Source organism: Physeter macrocephalus, chromosome 5 (genome assembly GCF_002837175.3).
Source record: "Physeter macrocephalus isolate SW-GA chromosome 5, ASM283717v5, whole genome shotgun sequence".
Classification (NCBI taxonomy): Eukaryota; Metazoa; Chordata; class Mammalia; order Artiodactyla; family Physeteridae; genus Physeter; species Physeter macrocephalus.
In genome coordinates this window covers 45,683,194-45,705,851 of record NC_041218.1, presented here as the reverse complement: position 1 = coordinate 45,705,851, position 22,658 = coordinate 45,683,194, and the positions used below count along the sequence as shown (strand labels likewise).

The 22,658-nt window shown below is 42.2% G+C and overlaps 1 protein-coding gene across 1 annotated transcript in view; it reads right to left on the bottom strand.

Moving 5' to 3' along the window:
* PDE1C (phosphodiesterase 1C) overlaps positions 1–22,658 on the bottom strand; it is a 554,160-nt gene that overhangs the window by 443,622 nt on the left and 87,880 nt on the right. Inside the window, 1 exon segment of the mRNA XM_028489915.2 lies at positions 19,916–19,966. Coding sequence (XP_028345716.1) covers positions 19,916–19,966 — 51 coding nt within the window.

The following is a 22,658-nucleotide window of genomic DNA, read 5'->3' as shown; positions in this document are numbered from 1 at the left end:
TTTTTCAAAACCCAATGTGTATTTACACTTACAGATCTTAGTTAGGAATAGCCACATTTCAAGTGCCCAATAGCCACATTTAATGGGACAGAACAGCTCTACAGAATTTACTTTGACTCATGTTTCAGTTGGCTTAAGTATATCCTCGAATAATTCTTTCCAAGAATGATATGTTGGTTAATGAGATACATGTGAACAACAATGTAGGGACAGATTTATTGAATTTACATTAAACTCTGAACAATTTCTCAATTATCTTCTGCTATTTATATGCTGTAGAAGAGAATTCGGAACCAAGTCTGATAGCGTTTTTTCCCTTTGTAGGAAGACATTTTTCTTTATCTTTGTATTTCAAAAATTTTGCTAGCGTATATGTAATTGTGGGTTACTTTTACTGATTTTTTATTTTTTTCTGGAACACAACAAGCCCTTTCAATATGCAAACTCAGACCTTACTTTTTTCTGTTCAGGCAAGCTGCCTTCAACTTTATCTTTGATTACTGCTTCTGTTCCAACTGTGTGGCTTTAGTCTCAGAATATCTATGATTAATTTATTTGTGTTGGTTCTTTCTTCTCTGACCTCCTACTATCTTTTCTCAGTGTTTTCAATTCTTCATCACTTTCCTCTATAGTCTAACACACTGTTTCTCAAGTTTGTCTTCCAATCATTGATTAAAATATTTTCAGTGCCATTTCTATATTTCAGTGAGGATTTTAATTCCTATGTTTCATATTTACTTTCTGTGCGTTGTTCCTTTTTGCATCTCAACTCAAAATCAACCTGCTTTTCCTCTTAACGACTTTCTGCTCCTATCTCACAGGGTCTATGTCTTTTTGCTTCTTACGGAGAATGCAAAGTAGCATTTACATTTTTTCTTTTGGCTCCTATATTAGGTCATTTTTCAGAAGTCTACCTATTCCCTAAGTCTTTAGGATGGTGCTTCATTTCCCTAGTTCTTCATATTTTGTTTGGAGTTTTATTTTGGATTTAACCCTAGTTTAATCATTCTGGGATGCAAAAAGATTGATACAGAGCCTGTTGTTTTCTGAAAGGCAAGGTATGTAAGTCACTCTAGGTTTCACTCACTGTCTACCTCGGCTGCCAGATAAATTCAGCAGAAAGAACCAAGAGTAAGACTGACATTCCTATTCAAACAGCTAGTTTTCACAATAAGTAACGCATAACCCAAGCCTAAAGAGAACAGTAAGAACAGTGCCCAATCTGCTTTGAAGCAAAGCCTTGCATCTGTCTTTATCCAACTGATGGGCACAGCTCCTACATAATTTTCAAAGTCTATTTAGAAATTCATCTGGTGCAGTGGATCACTATATAGTGAGACCATCAATTCCAAGAGGAAATGTCTCGATTACTCTTCGTCACACATCAAAAGAATGAGTCTGTTCAGCAGAGTAATGATGTAGACAAGATTAAAGGGAGACTGTTTTCAAGAAATTTGACAGCATTCATTTAGTACACTAATTAAAAGAGAAGCTTTACCTACTAAGAATGAAATCTACTTGACAAACACTGTTAATGGTTAGTGTAAGTTGGGTACTTGAGAGTTAGAAGATAGTATTTTTTAAGTTTTCTATAACTTAGACTATTGCTAATTCAGATACCACCTCCCCCATAATTGTGAAAATTTTTCAATGCATAACTACCTTGAAGTATGCTAATGTCTGCAAAGCATGCAAAAACCCAAGTCTTACCATCTGCTGGATGATTCATTTGTAAATCTGCCTAGTATTCCTTTGGGAAGTTCCAGGATTGATTTTTAACCTTATTATAAAAACTCGGTGGGAATGAATCCGGTAATATAGTCTATATGAAAGTGCTCTGAGCACTTGGAAGACTGTGCCACATTCATCCTAGACATGTTTAAATCGTATGTATACTGTGATCAAAAATATAAGTGTTTGAAAGTAATCGCTTGGAGATTTGGAGATTTTAATCAAGAGTTCCAGAAAAACAGAGGCTTTGGGGACAATATATTAGTCACAGAGAAGAACTCTTTCTAATTCTGGCCCAAACTAGCCATTGCCGGTAATAAAATAAGAACAATGGATCATCTGCTGGCAGTAAACTCCTTTAGGGGAAGGACTGTGATTTACTCATTTTCATACTCCTGCCCCCAAAATGTCCTTCAAGGTTACCTTTTTTTTTTCTGCTTCTAAGATATCTGCTTCTGAGGCTGTAAACCAATATTAAAAACATGAATGAATCTCTTGTCAGTCTTTTCTTCTACGTGTTTTAATTGTATCATGCATGAGTTTTCTTCAGTTTCTCACCCAACTGGCTTCACATCTTGACCTCCCTTCCTATCTTGCCCTATATTAGGGAATCTAGCTTCCCTAAAGCTAAAATTTACAGACTTGGAACCAAGGCAATTCTTTCACAAGTTTCAAGAACTGCACCTGCAAACATGAGAATTTCAACAGAGCCTCCAGGACTGTACAGTTGCAGAGGAAGTTGTTCATAGCTTAGTTTGTAGGACGATGTCCTTGCAGTCACACATTTCACAACCTACAGGACTATAGGTGTCCACCCTGTGCTTCAATCCAAGACTTAGCCAGGGCCTAACGCACATGATGGCAGGAACCACTGCACCACCTTGGCCTACCTGCCTGTCCAAGGAGGGGAGCAGACACAGTACTTGGCACACAATAGGTGCTCCATAAATAGTTGTTGAAAAGAAGGCATCACAGGATGCTGTGACTGGTAAATCATGGGAGTCCTGTAAGTTAAAATGCATCTGACTTCTTTCTAGTTAGGTAACTGAGTATGGATCCCTAAGAGCTGTCCAGTCAATGAGTGGGATTCCTCGCCTTGTCTGGAATTGTTACAGATCTGGAACATTCCCGTTCACTCTGCTTTCAGTCCAACTAAACAAACATTTATTGAACATTTATATATACTGACTGGCAAGGCATAGTTTCTGCCTTCAAATAACTCAAAATCGAGTAGGGAAACAGTCAATAAGGAGCTATTTATAATACAGTATGAAGCAAGTAATGATATAACTGTGTAGAAATATATAGATGTCAAACAAATGAGGGAGTGATAGTTTTGTCCTGGGGGTCAGACCGGGCTTTATAGAAAAGGTGCCCTCTGACCAGAGTTTTGAGAGATGAAGGGGTTGGCTTGGTGATCAGCAAAGGGAAACGCACGTGCAAAGGCACGGAGGAGGGAAGCAGCATGGACAGGCAAGTACTTTCATGTTTCTGGGGCTTAAATGATGAATTAGCGTGACAGAAGAGGTCAGCTGGGGCCAGATTTTGAAGGGCATTTCGTGGTATGCCAAGAACTTTGTAATAGGTAATACGAAGATCCCTCGTACCCTTACCCAGTTTCCCCTGATGGTAACATTTTGTAACGCTATAGTACAACATCACAACTAGGATATTGACACAGATGCAGAACACTGCCTTCACCACTAGGATCCCTCACGTTGCCCACTTACAGCCACACCCACTTCCCTCCCACCTCACTCCCTCTTTAACTCCCGGCAACCACTAATACTGTTCGCCGTTTCTATATTTTTGTCATTTCAAGAATGCTATATACATGGAATTTATAACCTTTTCGGGTTGGCTTTTTCACTCAGCATCATTCTCTGGAGATTCATCCAGGTTGCTGCATGTACCAATAGTTTGTTCTTTTAATTGCTGAGTAGCATTCCATGGTAGAAACGTACCACAGTCTGTTTAACCATTCACTGTATAAATACATCTGAGTTGTTTCCAATTTGAGGTTATTATGAATAAAGCTTTTATAAATATTCATGTATAGGGTTTTTTTAATTGTGGTTAAAATACACATAACATAAAATTTACCATCTTAACCATTTTTAAGTGTATCATACTTAAAATATCATATGACATGAAGTTTAGTGGCATGAAGTACATCCACACTGTTGTACAACCATCACCACCAACCATCTCCAGAACTCTTTTCATCTTGCAGAATTGAAGCTGTGTACCCATTAAACAATATTCTCCCCTCCTCTGAGTCCCCGGCATCCGTGATTCTACTTCCTGTCTCTATGTATCTGACTACTCTAGATACCTCATACAACTAGAATCATATAGCATTTGTCTTTTTGTGACTGGCTAGTTTCATTTAACATAAAGTCCTCAAGGTTCATTCATGCTGCAGCATGTCAGAATTTCCTTTGCTTTCATGAATGATTAATATTCCATTGTAGGTACTTACCATATTTTGTTTATTCATTCATCCATCAACGGACAATTGGGTTGCTTCTACCTCTTGGCTGCTGTGAATAATGCTGCTATGAACAAGAGAGTACAAATATCTTTTCAAGTCCTTGTTCTCAATTCTTTGGGGTATATATCCAGAAGTGAAATTGCTGGATCATATGGTAATTTTATTTTTAACTTTTTGAGGTGCCATCAAACGGTTTTCCACAGTGGCTACACCATCTTACATTCCCACCAACAGTGAAGAAAGGTTCTAATTTCTCCACTTCCTCACCAACCCCTGTATCTAGCCATCCTAATAGGTGTGAGATCTCATGCACAGATTTTTGTGTGAATGTAAGACTTCATTTCTCTGGGATAAATTCCAAGGAGTGCAATTGCTGGGTCATATGGTAGTTGCATGTTAGTTTTTAAAGTAACAGCCAAACGTTTTCAGAGTGGCTGTACCACTAGCAATGTATGAATGATGTGGTTTCTCTGTATCCTCACCAGGATTTGATGTGATCACTATTTTTTTATTTTAGCCATTCTTTTTTCTTTCTCTTAAGACTTTTTAAATAGCTTTACTGAAGTATAACTGACATGTAATAAATTGCATATGTTTAAATCGTGTATTTGTTTTTTCTAATTTTTATTTTATATTAGAGTATAGTTGATTAACAATGATGTATTAGTCACAGATGTACAGCAAAGTGATTCAGTTATATCTATACAAGTATCCATTCTTTTTCAAATTATTTTCCCATTTAGGTTATTACAGAATATTGAGCCAAGTTCCCTGTGCTGTACAGTAGGTCCTTGCTGGTTATCTGTATTAAATATAGTAGTGTGTACATGTCAATCCCAAACTCCCAATCTGTCCCCCCCACCGACGCTTCCACCCCTGGTAACCATAAATTCGTTCCCTAAGTCTGTGAGTGTTTTTGTTTTGTAAATAAGTTAATCTGTATCATTTTTTTTTAGATTCAGCATATAAGCGATATCATATGACATCTGTCCTTCTCTGTCTGACTTACTTCACTTAGTATGATAATCTCCAGGTCCACCCCTGTTGCTGAAAATGGCATTATTTCATTTTTTTTAATGGCTGAATAATATTCCATAGCATATATATGTACCACATTTCCTTTATCCATTCATCTGTCAATGGACATTCAGGTTTGCTTCCATGTCTTGGCTATTGTAAACAGCGCTGCAATGAACATCGGGGTGCATGTATCCTTTCCAATCATGGTTTTCTCCATATTTTAGTCATTCTGATAGGTATATAGAGGTATCTCATTGTGGTTTTAATTTGCATTTCCCTAATGGCTACTGATGTTGAACATCTTTTCAAGTGCTTATTTGCCACCTGTACATCTTCTTTGGTAAAATGTCTCTTCATATCTTTTGGCCATACTCTAAATGGATTGTTTACTTTTTTACTTTTGAGTTTTGAGAACTATAGATACCAGAACTTTCTTGGATAGCAACATTACTTGCAAATATTTTCTCCCTGACTGTAGCTTGTCTTTTCAACCTCTTAACAGAGTATTTTGTAGAAGAAAGGTTTTATGTTGATGAAGTCCAACTTATCCATTTTTTTCCTGTTATAGATCATGTTTTCAATAACGTCTTTCTTTCCTAGCCCTATATTCCAAAGATTTTCTCCTGTTTTGTTTTTCTAAGTTTCATAGTATCAGGATTACATTTTACATTGAAGTCCATTTTTGTATAAGTTTTGAAACATAGGTTGAGGTTTGAATTTTTGCCTATGAATGATCAAATACTCCAACACCATTTGACTATATTATCTCCATTGAATTACTTTTACACTTTTGTCAAAAATCAGTTGGGCATATTTGTATGGATCTATTTCTGGCTTCTCTATTGTGTTCCATTGATCTATGGATCTATCCTTCCACCAGTACCACCTAGTCCTTATTTATACATTGTTTTATAATCAAATACACTGATTCTTTGCACCTTATTCTTCTTTTTCAAAATTATTTTAACTATTCTAGTTTCTTTGACACCTAAGGAGGGGAGGCAAATTTGTTACTGCTGGAAGAGGGTGAGCATTTCAGCTCCCCAAGTGACCTCTAGTGACATCTGATGAGTTTGGCCTCTGTACCATTTGGCAGTTATGGAGTCCTGATTCTCCACTAGTCCTCCTGTAACATCACCTCAACAGGGAAGAAGAAGGATGCCTCATTACCAATTGGAAGTGGAACTCCATGTTCCCATGTTCTCCACTGATACCATGGTGGGAAAGAGACCTCATTACCGGCCAGCTCCCTACTTGGCCTTCTCCAGGGCCACCACAGTGGGGGTCTTAGGGCACCTCATAGCCATGTGAGGCTAGACATTCAGTTGCCCTACCCAGCCGTTGTTGGCATGGGTGAGGATGGGGCCCCAGTTTTTCTATGGTATTTGGTTGGAGTGGAGTGTCTAGTTATTGTCTAAACGTTTTCTGTCTTGCTAGACTGTCCCTTCCCTGGTCCTTTGGATACAGAGAGCAGGGTTTTGCTGGGCCTCTTGTTGTCTGATCTGTTGGCATTTCCAGGATTCTGGCTTCTCCATCTCTAAGAATGGGATGTATAAGGCAAAAAGAAAATCCAGAGAATTCACCACTGTTTCATTCCCCAGGTCCCAATTATCTCTAGCTGGTCTGGCTTCTTCTCTTCATCTTTCAGTCTTTTGTTTGTTTGTTTGTTTTTGTTTTTTGCTTGTCTTATATACAATGACCAGAGTTTTTAGTTGTACTTAACAAGAGTGATAGGGCAAAGTGTGTCTACTCCATCTTCCCAGAAGCAGACATCTCAAGGCTTTTAAGGAGAGGAATGACATGGTCAGCTTTATCTTTTGGAAGATTGTTCTGGCAAGGAAGAGAACAGACTTCACAGAGGAAAATGGAGGCTCAGTGAACTCTATTAGGTAGGAGATGACAAGGGGCTAAAATAAAGCTGTGGCAGTGAGAATGGAGTGAAAGGATCTGAAGGAAACAGAATTCAGGAGATGGATCCAGTACAGTTTGGTGACTGGTGAGGGAGGAGAGGGATGCACATATGATTTCTAGGTTTTTGGTTGATGTTGCCTAGTGAATAAAATGGCACCAATTCAGTTAGGAAACACAGGAGCAGGAACTCGTATAGAGATGATGAGTCCAGTGTGGGAAATGATGCTTTTGAGGTCTCTGTTTTCTTCCACTTTTTATTCACAAATAGTTGGCAGCTTCCTTGTGATGACTGTTTTTCATTTTATTGTACTTCCTTCAACTAGAAAATCAGAGAAAGGAATGCTGCCTTTTGTCTTAAAAACTAACTAGCGGGGCTTCCCTGGTGGCGCGGTGATTGAGAGCCCGCCTGCTGATGCAGGGGTCACGGGTTCGTGCCCCGGTCCGGGAGGATCCCACATGCCGCGGAGCGGCTGGGCCCGTGAGCCATGGCCGCTGGGCCTGCGCGTCCGGAGCCTCTGCTCCGCGACGGGAGAGGCCGCGACAGTGAGAGGCCCGCGTACCGGAAAAAAAAAAAAAAAAAAAAAAAAACTAACTAGCTCTCCAAAGAAGATATACAAATGGCCAAAGAGCATATGAAAAGATGCTTCATGTTATTAGTAATTAGGTAAATGGAAATCAAAGCCACAATATGATACAACTTCATACCTACTAGGTTTAAAATTTTAAAGAATAACCATGCCAAGTGTAAGTGAGGATTTAGAGAAACTAGAACCCTCATATATTGCTGATAGGAATATAAAATTGTCTAGCCACTTTGAAAAAGATCTGGGCAGTTTCTCAAAATGTTGAACTTAGTGTTACCTTATGATCTAACAATTCCACTCCTAGATATACATCCAAGCTGAATGAAAACATACATCCACACAAAAACTTGAACACAAATATTCACAGCAACATTATTCATAGTGGAATAAACTCAAATGAAAAGAAAAATAAAATGTGGAATATCCATACTACGGAACATCATTCAGCAATTTAAAGGAATGGTATTCTGATACATGCTACGACATGGATGAACCTTGAACACACTATGCTAAGTCAAAAAAGCCAATCACAAAAGACCATATATTACATGACTCCTTTTATAATATATACAATGGCTAGAATAGACAAATATATAGAAACACAAAGTAGATTTGTGATATACTAGGACTAGGAGTATGAGTCTCAATGAAAAGTGACTGCTATTGGGCACAAGATTTCTTTCAGGAATGACAAAAGTTTTCTAAAATTAGATTACAGTGATGGTTGCACAACTCCACAAATACATTAAAAGCCATTGAATTGTACACTTTTAACAGGGAAACCTTATGGTATATGAATTATATCTCAATAAAGTTGTTTTTTAAAAAACTAAAAACATCCCAATATTCTTTTTAACTAATTGTTAAACATAATTTATTCTTATTTCTGGGTTCAGTTGTCTTCTTCCTGAGATATAGCATTTAGTAATTCTCTATGCAAGGGTATACATATAATAAATTCTCTTGGAATTTCTTTGCCTGAAAAATGTCTTTATTTTGGCCTCACTCTTGAATGATATTTCTCTCAGTATAGTATTCCAGGTTGGCAGTTCTTTTCCCTCATCATTTCACAAATATTCAGTTTGTCTTCTGACTTCTAAATATGCTATTAAGAAGTATGCAGTCAGTCTAATTATTACTCTTGGTAGATGCATTAGTTAGGACTATACATGTCTGTGTAACAGAGACTCAAAACTCCAAAATATCAAACAAGATAGAAGTTTATGTTAAGCTCTCTAAAATCTAGAGGTAAGCATTTCTTGGCTGATATAGCAGCTCTGTTCCACAAAGTCTTCGTATTACCACACTACCAACCCTTGGTGTGACCATTATCCCTGTGGTCCAAGGTGGCAGCTAGAGCTTTCAGTATCACATTTGTGTTCCAGGCAGCAGGGTGGAGAAGGGATAAATAAGAAAAGGAAGAAAGGGAGCACAAGACCCTCAAGAAAGTTTCCAGAAATCTGCCCCAACAGTTCTGCTTACACTTCATTGACCAGAACTTAGTTACATCATCATACCTAGCTTCAAGAGAACCTGAGAAATGCACTCTATTTGGAGGGATGGGGACATAGGCCCCACTAAAAAATCAAGGTTCTTTTAATATAAAAGAACTAAACTTACAGTTTCAGACACAGTAGGTAATCTTTCTTCTCTCCAATTGTTTTTAGTTTTTTCTCATTGCTTATGTTCTACAGTTTCATTATTATGTGTCTAGCAATGGGTTAATTTTTATTTTCGGGCTTGAAACTAGGTATGATTCTTCAACCTGATGATTCATATCACTAATCAATTATGCAGGACTCTCAGCTACTAGATTTTCAGATACTAGTTTTCCCATATTCCCTCTGGTCTTTCATTCTAGAATTCCTATTTGATGTATGTTGGACCTTCTCGTTCTATCTTCCATATTGCTTAACCATTCTTTCATGTTTGTCTGTGCTGCATTCTGGATAATTTCCTCAGATATATCTTCCAGTTCATTATTTCCCTTTTTAGTCCTACCCAACACAGGTGGATAAACTGTGTTTGGGTTTATTTGTTTGTTTGTTTGTTGTTAATGTTAACTTTCACATTTCTGGAAGTTCTAGAGGTTCTCTTAAAAATCTTCCTTTTTGTTCCTTTCTTAGAGTTTCAATTCTTTTTATATCTTTATTTTTAAATATATATAGTTCATGTTTTCTTTCAGTTTGTCAATATATTACCTCGAGGTCTTAGGGTTCTAATTCTCTATTCATTGTGCTCACTGACTTTGTTCATCCTGGTAGATTGCTGCCCCTGTGGATTTTTTTAAAATTTTGATTGTGAGCTGATATTTAGTGCTCCTTGTTTTCTTTATGAAAACACATTATGACTTGGGTTGCATTTCAGAATATTTTTACAACTGATTTTACTGCGTTTTTCCATTTGATTCTGCCATTACTAGCCCACAGAACCAATTTTTACTAATTTCTTAGTTTGAAAGGGTACCTGGACCAGGCAGGTAGTTCCCATTGCCCAGGGGAGACTTTTCCTCAAGAGCAAGAGGAGGCAAACAAGTTTCCTTGTTATCTCCCTGTGCTAATGGGTGTATTTTGTTTTTCAGGTCCCTCTTTCACTGAGGATGTAGCTCTTTGTTCCAGTTATCTATTGCTGCATAACAAATCACCCCAAACTTAGTGGCTTCAAACCACAACAACAACCATTTATTTTGCTCACAAACCTGTACTTTGGGATGGGTGGTGCAGCAGTGGGCTCACCATATGGCCTCTCTGTTTCCTTACAGCATGATGACAGTGTTCCAAGAACAAGCATCCCAACAGGCCCCAGGTGGAAGCTGCATCACTTTTGATGATGTAACTTTGCAAGTCACGTAGCAACATTCTGCCACAGTTACAGGCCACCCAAATTCAAGGGGAGGGAACGTAGGCTTCACATCTCAGTGGGAGGCTTGTCAACATCACTCTGCAAGAAGAGCATGTGGGATGGGAGATAGAGCTGCAAATATTTTTGGAAAACACGATCTGCCATATGTTTTAAGAGTCAAGTTCAGGCAGAAGTCTCATATCCGACTCCCCAGGTTGCACAGGCCAAGGCCTTAACTTCTTTCCCCAGGTGGATGTTAAAACATGTGTTACTAGATCCCATGCAACTAGCAGCACCACCCCCATGCAGCATAGCTACAGAATCAGCAGGCATGTTTACAGCTTGCTGTACTGATATTAAATTCCTCTTTCATTTCTACCACCTGCAGAATTCCCTTTCTATATTGCAAGTTTAACTATGCATTTAAGGGCATTTAAAAAAAATATTTTACCTAGCATTCCTACGGGCTTATAAAAATTGGAGGATTTTCAGGTTTTCTTAGTCCACCTCTTACTGGAATCAGAAACTTTATCCTAACTTTATTCAAAGGAGTATACATTGAGAGGGGAGGGGAGGAGGTGCTTGGCATACAACAGCCAATCCATGTCTTCCCTGCCCTCCCTGGGGTCACATTACACACACACACAAAAAAAATTCTAATCAGATTTTTTAATTGTGTAAGCTTATACACTTGTGGCAAGGAGTTAAATATCTGTTAGTATCTCAACAGATTGGACCACAATTCCCATTAAGGAAGAAGAAACTGGCCTTCATGGAGGAAAAGAAATAAGTTGAAAGTAAAGGAGAGATGGTGAAGGCAAGGGTGTCAGCAAATACCAAAGCAACGAACATCATGGTCATGCTGCTCTGCACGAGAGACTGGGAGGAGTGTCTTTTTATTCCTAAGAGAGAACTGGAAATAAAGGGTAAAGAATGGAGGATGGTGGATAGAGGAGGATCAAGGGGTGGTAGGCCAGGAGCTACATGGGCAGCGTGGTCTTTAAAAAAATTACTGGCTGTGGAATGGGTGAAAGAACTGTTGAGAAGAGAACTATGACTTTAAATTGCCTGCACACAATTGCCTATTGTGATCTCTCTTTCCCTAATCTCCAGTCAAGTCTTGCTTTGATCAATAGCCTCTGGTTACATGGGAAGAAGAGAAGAGGAAGGGGCTTTGGCCAGCATCTGAGTCTATGTCAGAGCAGATATGAAAATAGCCAGAAGCATACAGAGGAACACAATCAAGAGAGGTAGGAAATCAGGGCCAGAAGAACACTAAGTCATCCCAGATATTCACGGAAACACTGAGGTCTGCTCTGCACCTCCAAAGGGCACACAACAGTGATTTGAGCCTATTTAACTAGATCTCAATGGACCAAGAGCCTCCAGCTAACATCTGGGTTACATATTGTCCACAAGCTTCTAGAAGCTACTTATAGTATCATCAGCCATCCACCGGTGGACCAATGACTAACATACTGGGGACCAAGGGATATAGTGGAAGTATTCAAAGACTTGATCAAACGCATTCAAAAAAAGAAAAGCAGAGTGAGTTTCAGTTCCCCAAACACATAACACTCCAGTCCATCACTATGACCGTTACCACCAACCCTCGCTAAGACAAGGTGAGTTTTCCACCACTGGATGGGTTCCTTCAGAGAGCTCATGACCCCCTGACAGGGTTGTCACAAAGAGGATAAGTTTTACAGGAAGTAGTGAGGTTTGGACTGGATCACTTGCAAGTTCTAGTCTAACTTGAAATTTTTCAAATCTAAGATAATGGGTTGATATATCTGTTTACTGAACCAAGCAGATTTGCATGGCTGATAACAACTATATTTGATGAAAGGGATGGAGAAAGGGGGTAAGAACAAGCAGTGGGACCCTTGTGCTCAGGCAGATAAATCTTGGATGAATCCAAGTTAGGGAGTAACTCCCTGTGGTTCTGAAACACAAATAGGTCATGACAAAAACTAGAGCGTGATGGTACAGATTACTGTGTGGAGGGTGATCTGAAGCTACAAGCAAGAAGCTAGGGACCAACCAAGCAGTTCTTATAATGACCTTGTTGTGGAGTAGGAAAGGCCAGGGCCAGGTAGGAGATGATCTTAGAAAAGAGAGGGTTAGATTCAAGAGATGATGCAGAGCAGTGCCAGTCACAAGGGAGGATTAGGGGGACCTTTAGATCATCTTCCCATAATCTCCATCAGCCCCCACAAACTCCTCCAATAAAAATAAAATAAAATAATAATAATATACTATTCTTTGACAAGGACAATTAACATTTGCTCTGTCTTATGTCTGTATGCAATTACATATTACAAGCAGTTATCGAAAACTGCTAGTTGTATCATTCTGTAATGTATAAACTAAATAAAACCATTGTACTGCTCTGCATGCTGCCTTTTACCTCTACCTCTATCTCTGCCACCACCATAACATAGTCCTTCCAACTACAGCAGTGGTTCTCAAATATTGGCATGCATCAGAATCACCACTAGAGTCTGTTAAAATACATATTGCTGAGACACACCCCCAGGAGTTTCTGATTCAGCAGATCTGGTAAAGGGCTCAAATACTCATATCTCTAACAAGTTCCCAGGGACCCCACTTTGAAGACCACTGAGCTGCATTGTTACCCATAAGCCCCTAGAGCTGCCACTGCTGAAGGTAACTTTCTGCGGGAGCAAGTAGGAAATGAAGATGCTCGGTCTGTGAATACTATTGAGCTAGGACCTAGAGCTCTACAGAGGATCTGAACATTTGGGAAATAGTTACAGTTGTTTAAGACAAATCAGGAAATCTCCATATCTGCTTCCTACCCTGCCCTGGGCCCTTTGTATGGCTCTAGTACACACCCCTGAGAACGCTGAACACCCAGCCAACAGCCACAGCCCATCCCTGCTCATGGCATTTCTCAGCCCTTACTCCCACCCATTTTATCCTATCCTGGTTCTGTAACCCATCCACCCCCAACTCAAGTTCTCGATGCTTGTGACAAACCCTCCTTGCTGTGACAGTCAGTTTAGAAAAAAATCTCTGGCTGGACTTGAGCGCTCTGTCAGACGTGATTTGAATTTGCCTTGGGGCTCCACAATGGCCATTACCGTGTAATAGGTACTAGGCTCACCCAGCACCCACCCTAGCTGTACATCCCTGCCTGCCCCTGTCCATCTCTGCCCAGGAAAGGGGACCAGTCACCCAATCATACACCCAATAGAAAAATACTAGGCGACCTCCCTTTGCTTTAGCATCCATCCACCGAAACTACTCCAGCTCTTTTATAGGATAATCTATTTTCAACACTATCTGGATTATTACCTCCCAAAGCAAAAGAGGCCAAATTTGCAGGCATTACTAATTAGGCTCCATTTTCTTACTGCTTTTGACACCACTCTTTTCTTTTCAATCATTATTCATCTCGGGAGAAATTGTTCTTCCTCAATTAGGGAAGCAATCAAAATTCCAGGATGGAGCTGCCCAGCTACACAAGCTCTGGGGCCAAGCCCTCCCTCAGGACAGTCTCTTCCAATGCCGTGCACTCCCTTCTCAAAAGGTGCTCTGTCCATTGCACTGCATGCAGCCTCTTTTAAGCCTCCTGGAGTAGAGATGTACACCCAAATCTGAGCTTTTCCTGCCACACTGTGGCCACATCTGAACACTACACATGGCCTTTATTCCTTGAAGAGTGGTATCGCTTCTTTTTTTATTTTTCCCCCTACCTTTTCTACCTGTTAACCCACACACACTCCCCAAGCCTCAGCTAATGCTTCTCCTCCAGGAAGACTCCCTTGAACCCACCCCCAACCCAGGCCAGATGAGGTCTCCCCCATATAGCTCCCACCACCCCCGTACCAATCTCTCGCATTTCCCTGCGCACACTGCACTGGAGGCACTTAACTTCTCCAACTCCCTGATTAGACTGTGAGCTCTTGGAAGACAAACTTACTCATCTGTGTGTCCCCAGGGCCTAGCAGAGAAAAATCTTCAATAAACACATGTGAAAGGAAGGGAGGGAGGAAAGGAGGAAGGGAGGTGGGGAGAGAGGTAGGCAGGGAGAGGAAAATGACTCAGAGTAATAATATACGTAATGACAATCACCCACACTTACTGAGCACTTACAGTGTGCAAACACTATGCTTTATATTATTTACCCAAGTAATCAGGGCCAATATCCACCTCAGCTGCCCCCGCCCCACCCAGTGACTGGCCTATCAGGGCCTCCTGCACCCTCCTTCACATCACCCATGGCCAACATCTGTCCTGATTGGTGGGTGACCACGTCACATGTTTTTAAGCATTTTAGCACTCGTTCCTGCTTAGAGTAATTAAGTTACCTGCCCAAGTTCACACAGAATTCAGAATTCCTGGACTCAGAACCCAAACCCAGGCCTGACACCAGAGCCCATGTCCCTCGTGGATTCTGAGGACCCTCACGTTAGTATATGGCAGCCCCTTGAGGGAGGCCTGGATCCAGAGGGATCCGGGAGTGTGTGTGCTGACAGTGGGAGAGGCTACCCTGCCTACGAAGTTAGGATAAGGAGGAGGAGTGGGGAGCAGCTGCAGGCAGGGTAGTAGTTTACTCAGTCTTCATTCAACAGGCAGTTGTTCCCGCACCAGGCACAGTCAATACATGCTCAACCAGGGGTCCGTTGGCCTCCAGAAGCCTACTGTCTAATGGGAGACAGACATACACATAAAACAGACCTCTCCAGAGAGGAGGCCTCTCTGGGGCTGGCGCTGGAGGGCAGCATCCCAGACATCTGGACCAGCAGGAGTCCCCGCCCCAGGGCCAGCTGACTCCATCCCAACAGTCCCAATGTCAGGAGCCCAGTGTCAGGGGGCTCCAGGAGCTCGTCCCCTGACTGGGGTCTGGAGCTGGGCTGGGAGGTCCAGTTCTTCACCACACAGCTCTGGTCCCCAGAGGCCACCTCCAACTCCAGGAGGAGGGGGAGATGCTGGCCAAGCGTGACACCCTTCAAAGGCTTCCCCAGAATCAGCGTCCACTCCGTGGGCTAGCACAAAGACCCCTCTTAGCCTGAGCCTGGGCTGCCTCTCCAGCCAGTTTCCCTAATGTGCGCGGCTCCTCTGTGCCCATGTGTTCTCTCTGCCTGGGACGTGCTTCCCACACCTTCCTCAACAGCACCCTTCAACACTCAAGGGTGTTGAACTCGCAGCACCCTTCAACACTCAAGGCAAGCATGCCCTTCCCAGGGAAACCGGATCTAACCTGTTTAGAGGTCCTGCCCTGTGTTTCCTCTGCCCCCACTTCCTGACCCCCTCTGAGAGCACACTCCTCATTGCTGACTAACTTTTCTGTCCTCTCACATCAGGCTTTACACTCCTTGATGGCAGGGATCTTGTTTTAATCAGCATTTGTATCCTCAGCACGAGGATGAGCCAGGCCCCTGATGAGTGTTCAGTACCTATTTGAATGAGTAACTAAATGAATGAGCGAGTGAACAATTAAATGAAGTAACCCCTTTGTCCCCTCTCTTTACACACTGAGAATACATTTTCAGGTATCTGGAGAAAACAATTAAATGGTCTGCTATCAATCATTTTCACCATAGTAAAAATGAATCCCTGTGTTCCCACTCCCGAGGGGATTTGTATATCAAGTTTTTCCCTTATTTTAGGCGATTTCTGATAGAAGTAAGCTGGTAGAAGGGCATGTTGGAGGAAAAGTCTTCCCGCCCCAGATGAAACCAACTGTAGTGGAGGTCACAGCCACGTGGATCTCTGAAGCCTGCCCTGTGGTAAAGCTTGAGTACCTCCATGACTGAGCTGGAAGACCCCCAATCCCCAAGTCCCAGAATCAGCAAACTCTAACCCCTAGACCACGGAGGAAGTCATGTGCTCTGGGAACAGCCAAGATTTGGAGTTGGAAGATCTAGAATTCCAGCAGTGAGCGATTCTCAGTGTTTTCTCCCAAACTCATTGCCCTCATTTGTAAAAATGGAGACACCGCATAGCTGTGTGAGCAATGCCTGTCAGAAAGCTTTGCATGCGGTACCCATGCGAGATGCTCTGCCCACTCACCCCACCCACTGCACAGAGAGGGGTGGTCCCCCCACACAGGGACTCCAACCCAAGGATAGATAGCCTCATGGTGGGAGCCATTCTAAACCACCCATTGACCCAAAGCCAACGTGCTTTGGGCTCACACGGTGCCTCAGAGTCGGGGTCACTCTCAATCTTTCATTCTCCTTGACACTGTCATTCTTCTGTAGGTTTTGGAGAGAAAGATAATATTCTCCACTTTTTTTGAATACGGCTCCCCTCCCTCCCTCCTGCTCTTTCCCCAACCCACTCCTAGGAGGATGACTTCCTTGTTACTCTATGTGTCCGTGGTTGTTAGATAGATGCTCTGACTAAGGCTGAGTCAATCAAAAGTCACTGCTAAGGGCTTCCCTGGTGGCGCAGTGGTTGAGAGTCTGCCTGCCGATGCAGGGGAAAAAAAAAAAAAAAAAAAAAAAAAAAAAGTCACTGCTAAGACTAAAATGATGAAGATGGGGTGGCAAAGGGTCCTGATAGGATCCAGTCTCACAGGACTCACTACACGGCACCCACCACCTCAGCACTGCTGTTTGATGGCACAGCAAGTGTCCCCAGTCTAAAAGTCATAGGAAATAAGCTTGACCCATAGGTTTTTGAATCAATTTCTTTGAGGAAAGCACAGTGTCCTGGGCAGTGGTGTCAGTCACATAGAGAAGAAAGCCAAGCACAGGGTTGTACTGTGGAAGCGACCCTCTTTGGAAACGGACTGGAATGAACCTGCACGGCTGGTAAACTAGATGGCCAAGGTAGGATTCGAAGCCAGCCCTTGGAAAAGCCAGATGTCTTCATGATTCCTACACTCTATTTCCTCTGGTTCTCCTTTCGGATTTCTGACTATAATCATCACAGCTCATTTCCACTGCAGTAGAGGGTAGCCAAGAAAAGTATATGGATTCAAGCAGGGGCAAAATCTACAGAGAAATGAGGCACTGGGAATCAGAATGTGAAAACCCCAAAGGGGATGAAAATCTTGGGACTACTTGGGTGGCCACTGGGCCAGCCCCTTCCTCCCTACCCTGAGCTCTTTTCTGCTTAACCCCCAGAGGGTCCAGTTGTCACAAGATTACTGGCCTGTGTTCTTACCTCCCACTCTGAATTCCTCCTAATTACATGCTGGGCCGTGAACACTGTCAGGGCTTTCATATGTCTTGCAAGGTGCAAAAGTTAGAGAATGCTGCAGTATTTCATTTTCCAGTCTCCAAAGGAAAGTCCATCATCCAAATCCTTCCAGTCTTCCCAAACCGAACACTTCATTCACATGAAAAAGGTCATTTTCAATGTGGTGAAGTGAAGTGAGTGTCAATCAGACAATGCTACATTAAGGATTTTTTTCCCTTCCTAAAAGCCACCTAATTTTTTCCCTCTAGTATTTGCTACAAAAAGATTTAGTAGCTAATGTGCCATCTGACTTTTTTCCAGGACGTTGCACTAAGTCAGGAGACTTTTTTCCTTTCTTTTTTTCTTTTCAGAATCAGTCCAGCTTAATTGGTTTGCCACTAATTACTTTTTTCCTATATAGATATTATTTTCCTTCGTATCCTCACTTAGCTCCTACTAATACGCTTTCAAGTGACACACCATCCCTCCAACCCAGTCACACTATTTAGAATCTGTAGAAGCCGTTTACAAGAGAAGGTACCCTCTTCTCTCTGTGAAGGGCCAAACTGCTCCAGGTTTCATTCTAGCTTCTCGGTTAAAGGGCTCCGTCCCCTTCCCAAACCTCGTGATGAGCCTCTGAACTGCAGAAACTCCCATGGGGGTGCAGCCTGCACAGCGTGGTCGGATTACCACCCCAGCTTATTAACTTGCCTGACTACTGCTCAGGAGACGAAGAAATAAAGGGACGAAAAGCATATTCATCATCCTCACTGAGCTGTGGGATGAAATACTTATTTTGGAAATAATGATTCCAGGTAGGAGGGCAGTGAAAAATGGGGCCTGTGAGAAGCAAGCGTTTTATTACACAGTTTCTAAAATGTGAGCACTTAATGCTCTTTCATTATCATATATTATTACGGTTCTATAAAAATCGTTTTTAGGAATCAATCCCAAAGCTCTGAAGCCCCCCCCGCTCCCCCAAAAAAGAGCTAGAAGGCAGAATTTGGAAGAAGCCCTATAAACAGAGAAATGATACTTTGGACTCTACATGTTAAGACTTATCTTGGCAGAATCCACACACAAGACTTGGGTCAGCCCTATGTGAACAATGCAGTGACTCTCATGCCATCACTTCGGAAGAGGGTAACTTGTTTATAAAAGAGAGAAGATGGGTATGAGTTTCCTATTTTTCAGACGGGAGAACTGAGGCTCGGAAAGCATAAGTGAAATTACTTTAAGTGAAAGCCAGCAAGTAGTGATGGTGCTGGAAAGAAAAATCCATCTATTTTGATTTACAGTTCCACTATTTCTCCACTGGATGCTCAGCCCATTTGGGGAGCATCTCCACCCAACCCTACTCAATCTCCCTTGGTGTTTCCACTCCCTTCATTGGGATCTGGGTTTTCATCCCAGGGAATGCATTAACTTGCAAATGTATTACTTGCTGATCACTCTGGCACAGAAAACATCAAGAGGCTTTTGACTCTTGCTCACCCATTGGGATGAAGACCTGGAGACAAAGGAGTCAAGTGAAATGGATGGGGAGCTCCTAGGCCCTTACAAACATCCCAGTGCCAAAGGAGAACCAGTTACAGATTCCATCTGAGCTTCAAAATATTACCAAACTGAGGTAAAGCCCGTGGAGCTAGGCCTTAAGTCCACATGGGGAGGTGACGATGCTTCCACACATGTAACGGACCTTGACAACTACAAGCATTTCATAGACTCTTCTGCACTCATTCTTCAGAAAAAGCCCACCCCACGGCAAGGTACTCTGAGGGGATTCTCCAGTGCAGTGTTTCTCAAACTCAATTGTGCACAGGAATCTGGGGATTTGTTGAAATCCAGACCCTGATTCAGTAGGTCTGGGGTGAGCCTGGGGCTCTGCATTTCCAAAAAGCCACCAGGCAATGTCAATTCTGCTGCTCCCAGGTCCACACTTCGAATAGCAAAGCCCTAAAACACGGTTTGATAAACCACAGTTCTAAGGACTGAAAAGGCAATAGCAATGAATAACTCACTGGTGATGGGGCTCAAATGGAGTACTAACCCACTGAAGACATTTCCTACATTACTCTTTTACTGGCAGTGTTTTACTGACATGTGACAGGGTGAACCACACAGGCAAAAAGGCTCTGAAGGAGCCCAGGAAAGGAGTGAAACAAGATTTACTCACGGGAGAAGCAGGCAAGTGGTCTGGCAGTCTTATCTCCGGCTTCATTTGCAACTGGAAAAAAAGAAAAAGAAAAAACGGAAGATACAATTAAGAGCAAGGCACATGTGTCCATAGAATATGCCCAACCTACAGCTAATCCTCTGGATGATTCACTATTAAGCTGTTTTTGAAAGTCTTTGTAAGAGGATAAAAGCAACTTCACTCCCTTTCTTTCTATATTTCCAGTGCTGCTCTCAATGTCTAAACAACGTCAAGAGTCTTAATCATTCTGATTAGAATAGTGAATTAAGCTGGAGATGACCTAAACAATACCTAGTTTACTAGGCTTACAGGAGTTAACTGGCTTGCATGCGCTGAGTAAGAGGCGTGCACACCAGGCTTCAAAGCCAGCGCACATCCTTCTGCTTTAAGCTTCCTCTCACCGGGATGTCCTTCAGCACACAAATGCACCCCAACCACCTGACATCAGTCTGATTTTCTTGATCCATGGCGCAAAGCAAGGCAGGGATTTAAGAAGGTAGTAAGGTTGGTTACTGTTAAGAAGGATATTTAAATTTAGAGTCTAACAAATAGGAGGATCGAGAAAATTGTCCAGAGAGCTGCCCTAGAAAACCTTACCCCTAACGCTTCTCAGCAGGGTCGTTCACCCTCCTCTGAAAAGCGTCTGTATAATTTATCATCTTGATACAGTCATAATTACTATCCCCTACATTTACGAACACCATCTTCATGGATAAAAAAGATATCAATTGTTAAATTGAAACGCAAGTTTCATCCCCTTTAAATATCACTTTTAATGCCCATAATGACTATAACCTTGGGTGTTTTGTAGATATTTGTGATCAACTTGAACAAACGTTCAAAGCAATCAACTGGAAAAACCTGTTCATTTTAGTTTAGGAAAGAACATCCAATACATATGCAGAATAAAGGAGATTGCCAATGTAATCATTAAAATCATTCTCATCTATGAGAATTTGCAGTACAGGACAAAAGAAGTAACTACTCCAGAAATGTATTACATCATTTTGCACAGAATGGAAGGAGTCAAAAAATTCCTTTCACCCTTCCAAAAGGGTGAAAATTTTTTAATTTACCATAATTTTTTAAATTAATGAATTTAATCTCCGTCTACTTTGTGCTTCTGTCATTTGCACTGCCCCACTGTCTGTACTCTTTGTATATATTACAAACAAGACATTATACAAAACAACCAGCAGGGGGAGGTGACATTGCATCCTGCTCCCATTATCTCTCACACCCCAGCAGTTTGGAAAGAAAGAGAGAGAGAAATGGAGAGTGGAAGACAGAGAGGGAGGGCGGGAGAAAGGAGCAAGACCTAGTTGGCTATTGACGTGAGTTTCCTGGCCTTGAGTTCAAACCGTTTCCTCTTTGGACACTACAGATCTCTAAAGAAAGAAACAGAGCAAGGTTATGTTTGCTGCAGAAACTGACGGGCTGCTTTTAAAGTAGGAATATGAAGACCATCGCCATTGCTGAGGACACCAGCAAGCACTAAAATGTTCAGCTTGGAGAGCGCATGTTTTCCCTGAGGGAAGAAGGAGGGGTGGTCACGACATGGTCACAGTTTCACACGCAGCCATGGCTGCTTCCTCCCCCACAGGCTTTTTCCTCCCCTCCCGCCACCCTATCCAAGGGTGGGAATTGCTGACCCAGATCCAAGTCACGCCAGGAGAGGCAGGAATCAAGATCTGGGCCAGTGAGAGTTGTCTCTACCCAGAAGGAATTTGAACACTGCTACCAGCCAGACCCAGTGCCCCAAGGTCTCCCATGATGTCCCAACATCCACAAGATGCAATCCAGCTAACCTGACCTAGTACTGAAAACCTGGCACCACCCAGTCTTCTCAGCTCACTGTATTTCCCAGCGCTTCCTTCAGGGCCCAGCCACACGCTCTAAATGGACAAATCCCAAACACGCCCTACATACTCTGTCCTCTTTGCTACTGCTCCTTTGCCCCCTCCCCTCTACACACCCCTCCCCACTGCTTCACTCCTGCTCATCCTTTAAGATTCAGGAGGAGCCGTTCATTTCTGAAAAGCTCCCCTGGCTCCCAGCACGGCTTCTGCAGTCCACAGATCTCTGCCCACGCTCCGCACTCCCCGCGCAGACCAGTGCTTCTCAAGCTTCAGTGGTGAGACCAGCGATGCCCCGCGCAGGCACCACAGTTACCAGGAAGCTTTGTTAAAATAAATTGCAGGGTTTTTTAAAATGCAAGTTCTGATTCAGTGGGTCTGGGATGGGGCCCGAGAGTTTGCATTTCTAAGTTTCCAGGTGACACTGAGAATGCACGTCCGGGGACCATATTTTGAGAACAGCTGCTCTAAACTATAAATTACCCCACCCAAGACAAGGATCATAACTTTTCATCTTTTTGTTTCCAATCTTTCAGTGACTGGCACACAGAATAATGCATTCAGTCAATATTTTTAGAACTGAATGAGGTAGACTGAAATTCATACCAAGTGCCACAGATGGCTCCATAGAGAGAGCCCTCAGATTGGCTTCCAGAGGACTATAAAAAGCCCCAGGTGTGTTCTGCTTGGCCCCTACAATGGCTTTAATTTTTAAACAATTAGTTGTCTGCATTTAAAAATCAAGAGGTTTCAAATATAAATGCAGACTGTCAGCTTCTCTCAATAACTGAGTAACTGTCCAGACCCATGGGCCAGCAATGGGTCACCACTGAGACGTCCCCTATGGGTGAGCCTAGCTCCCGGAT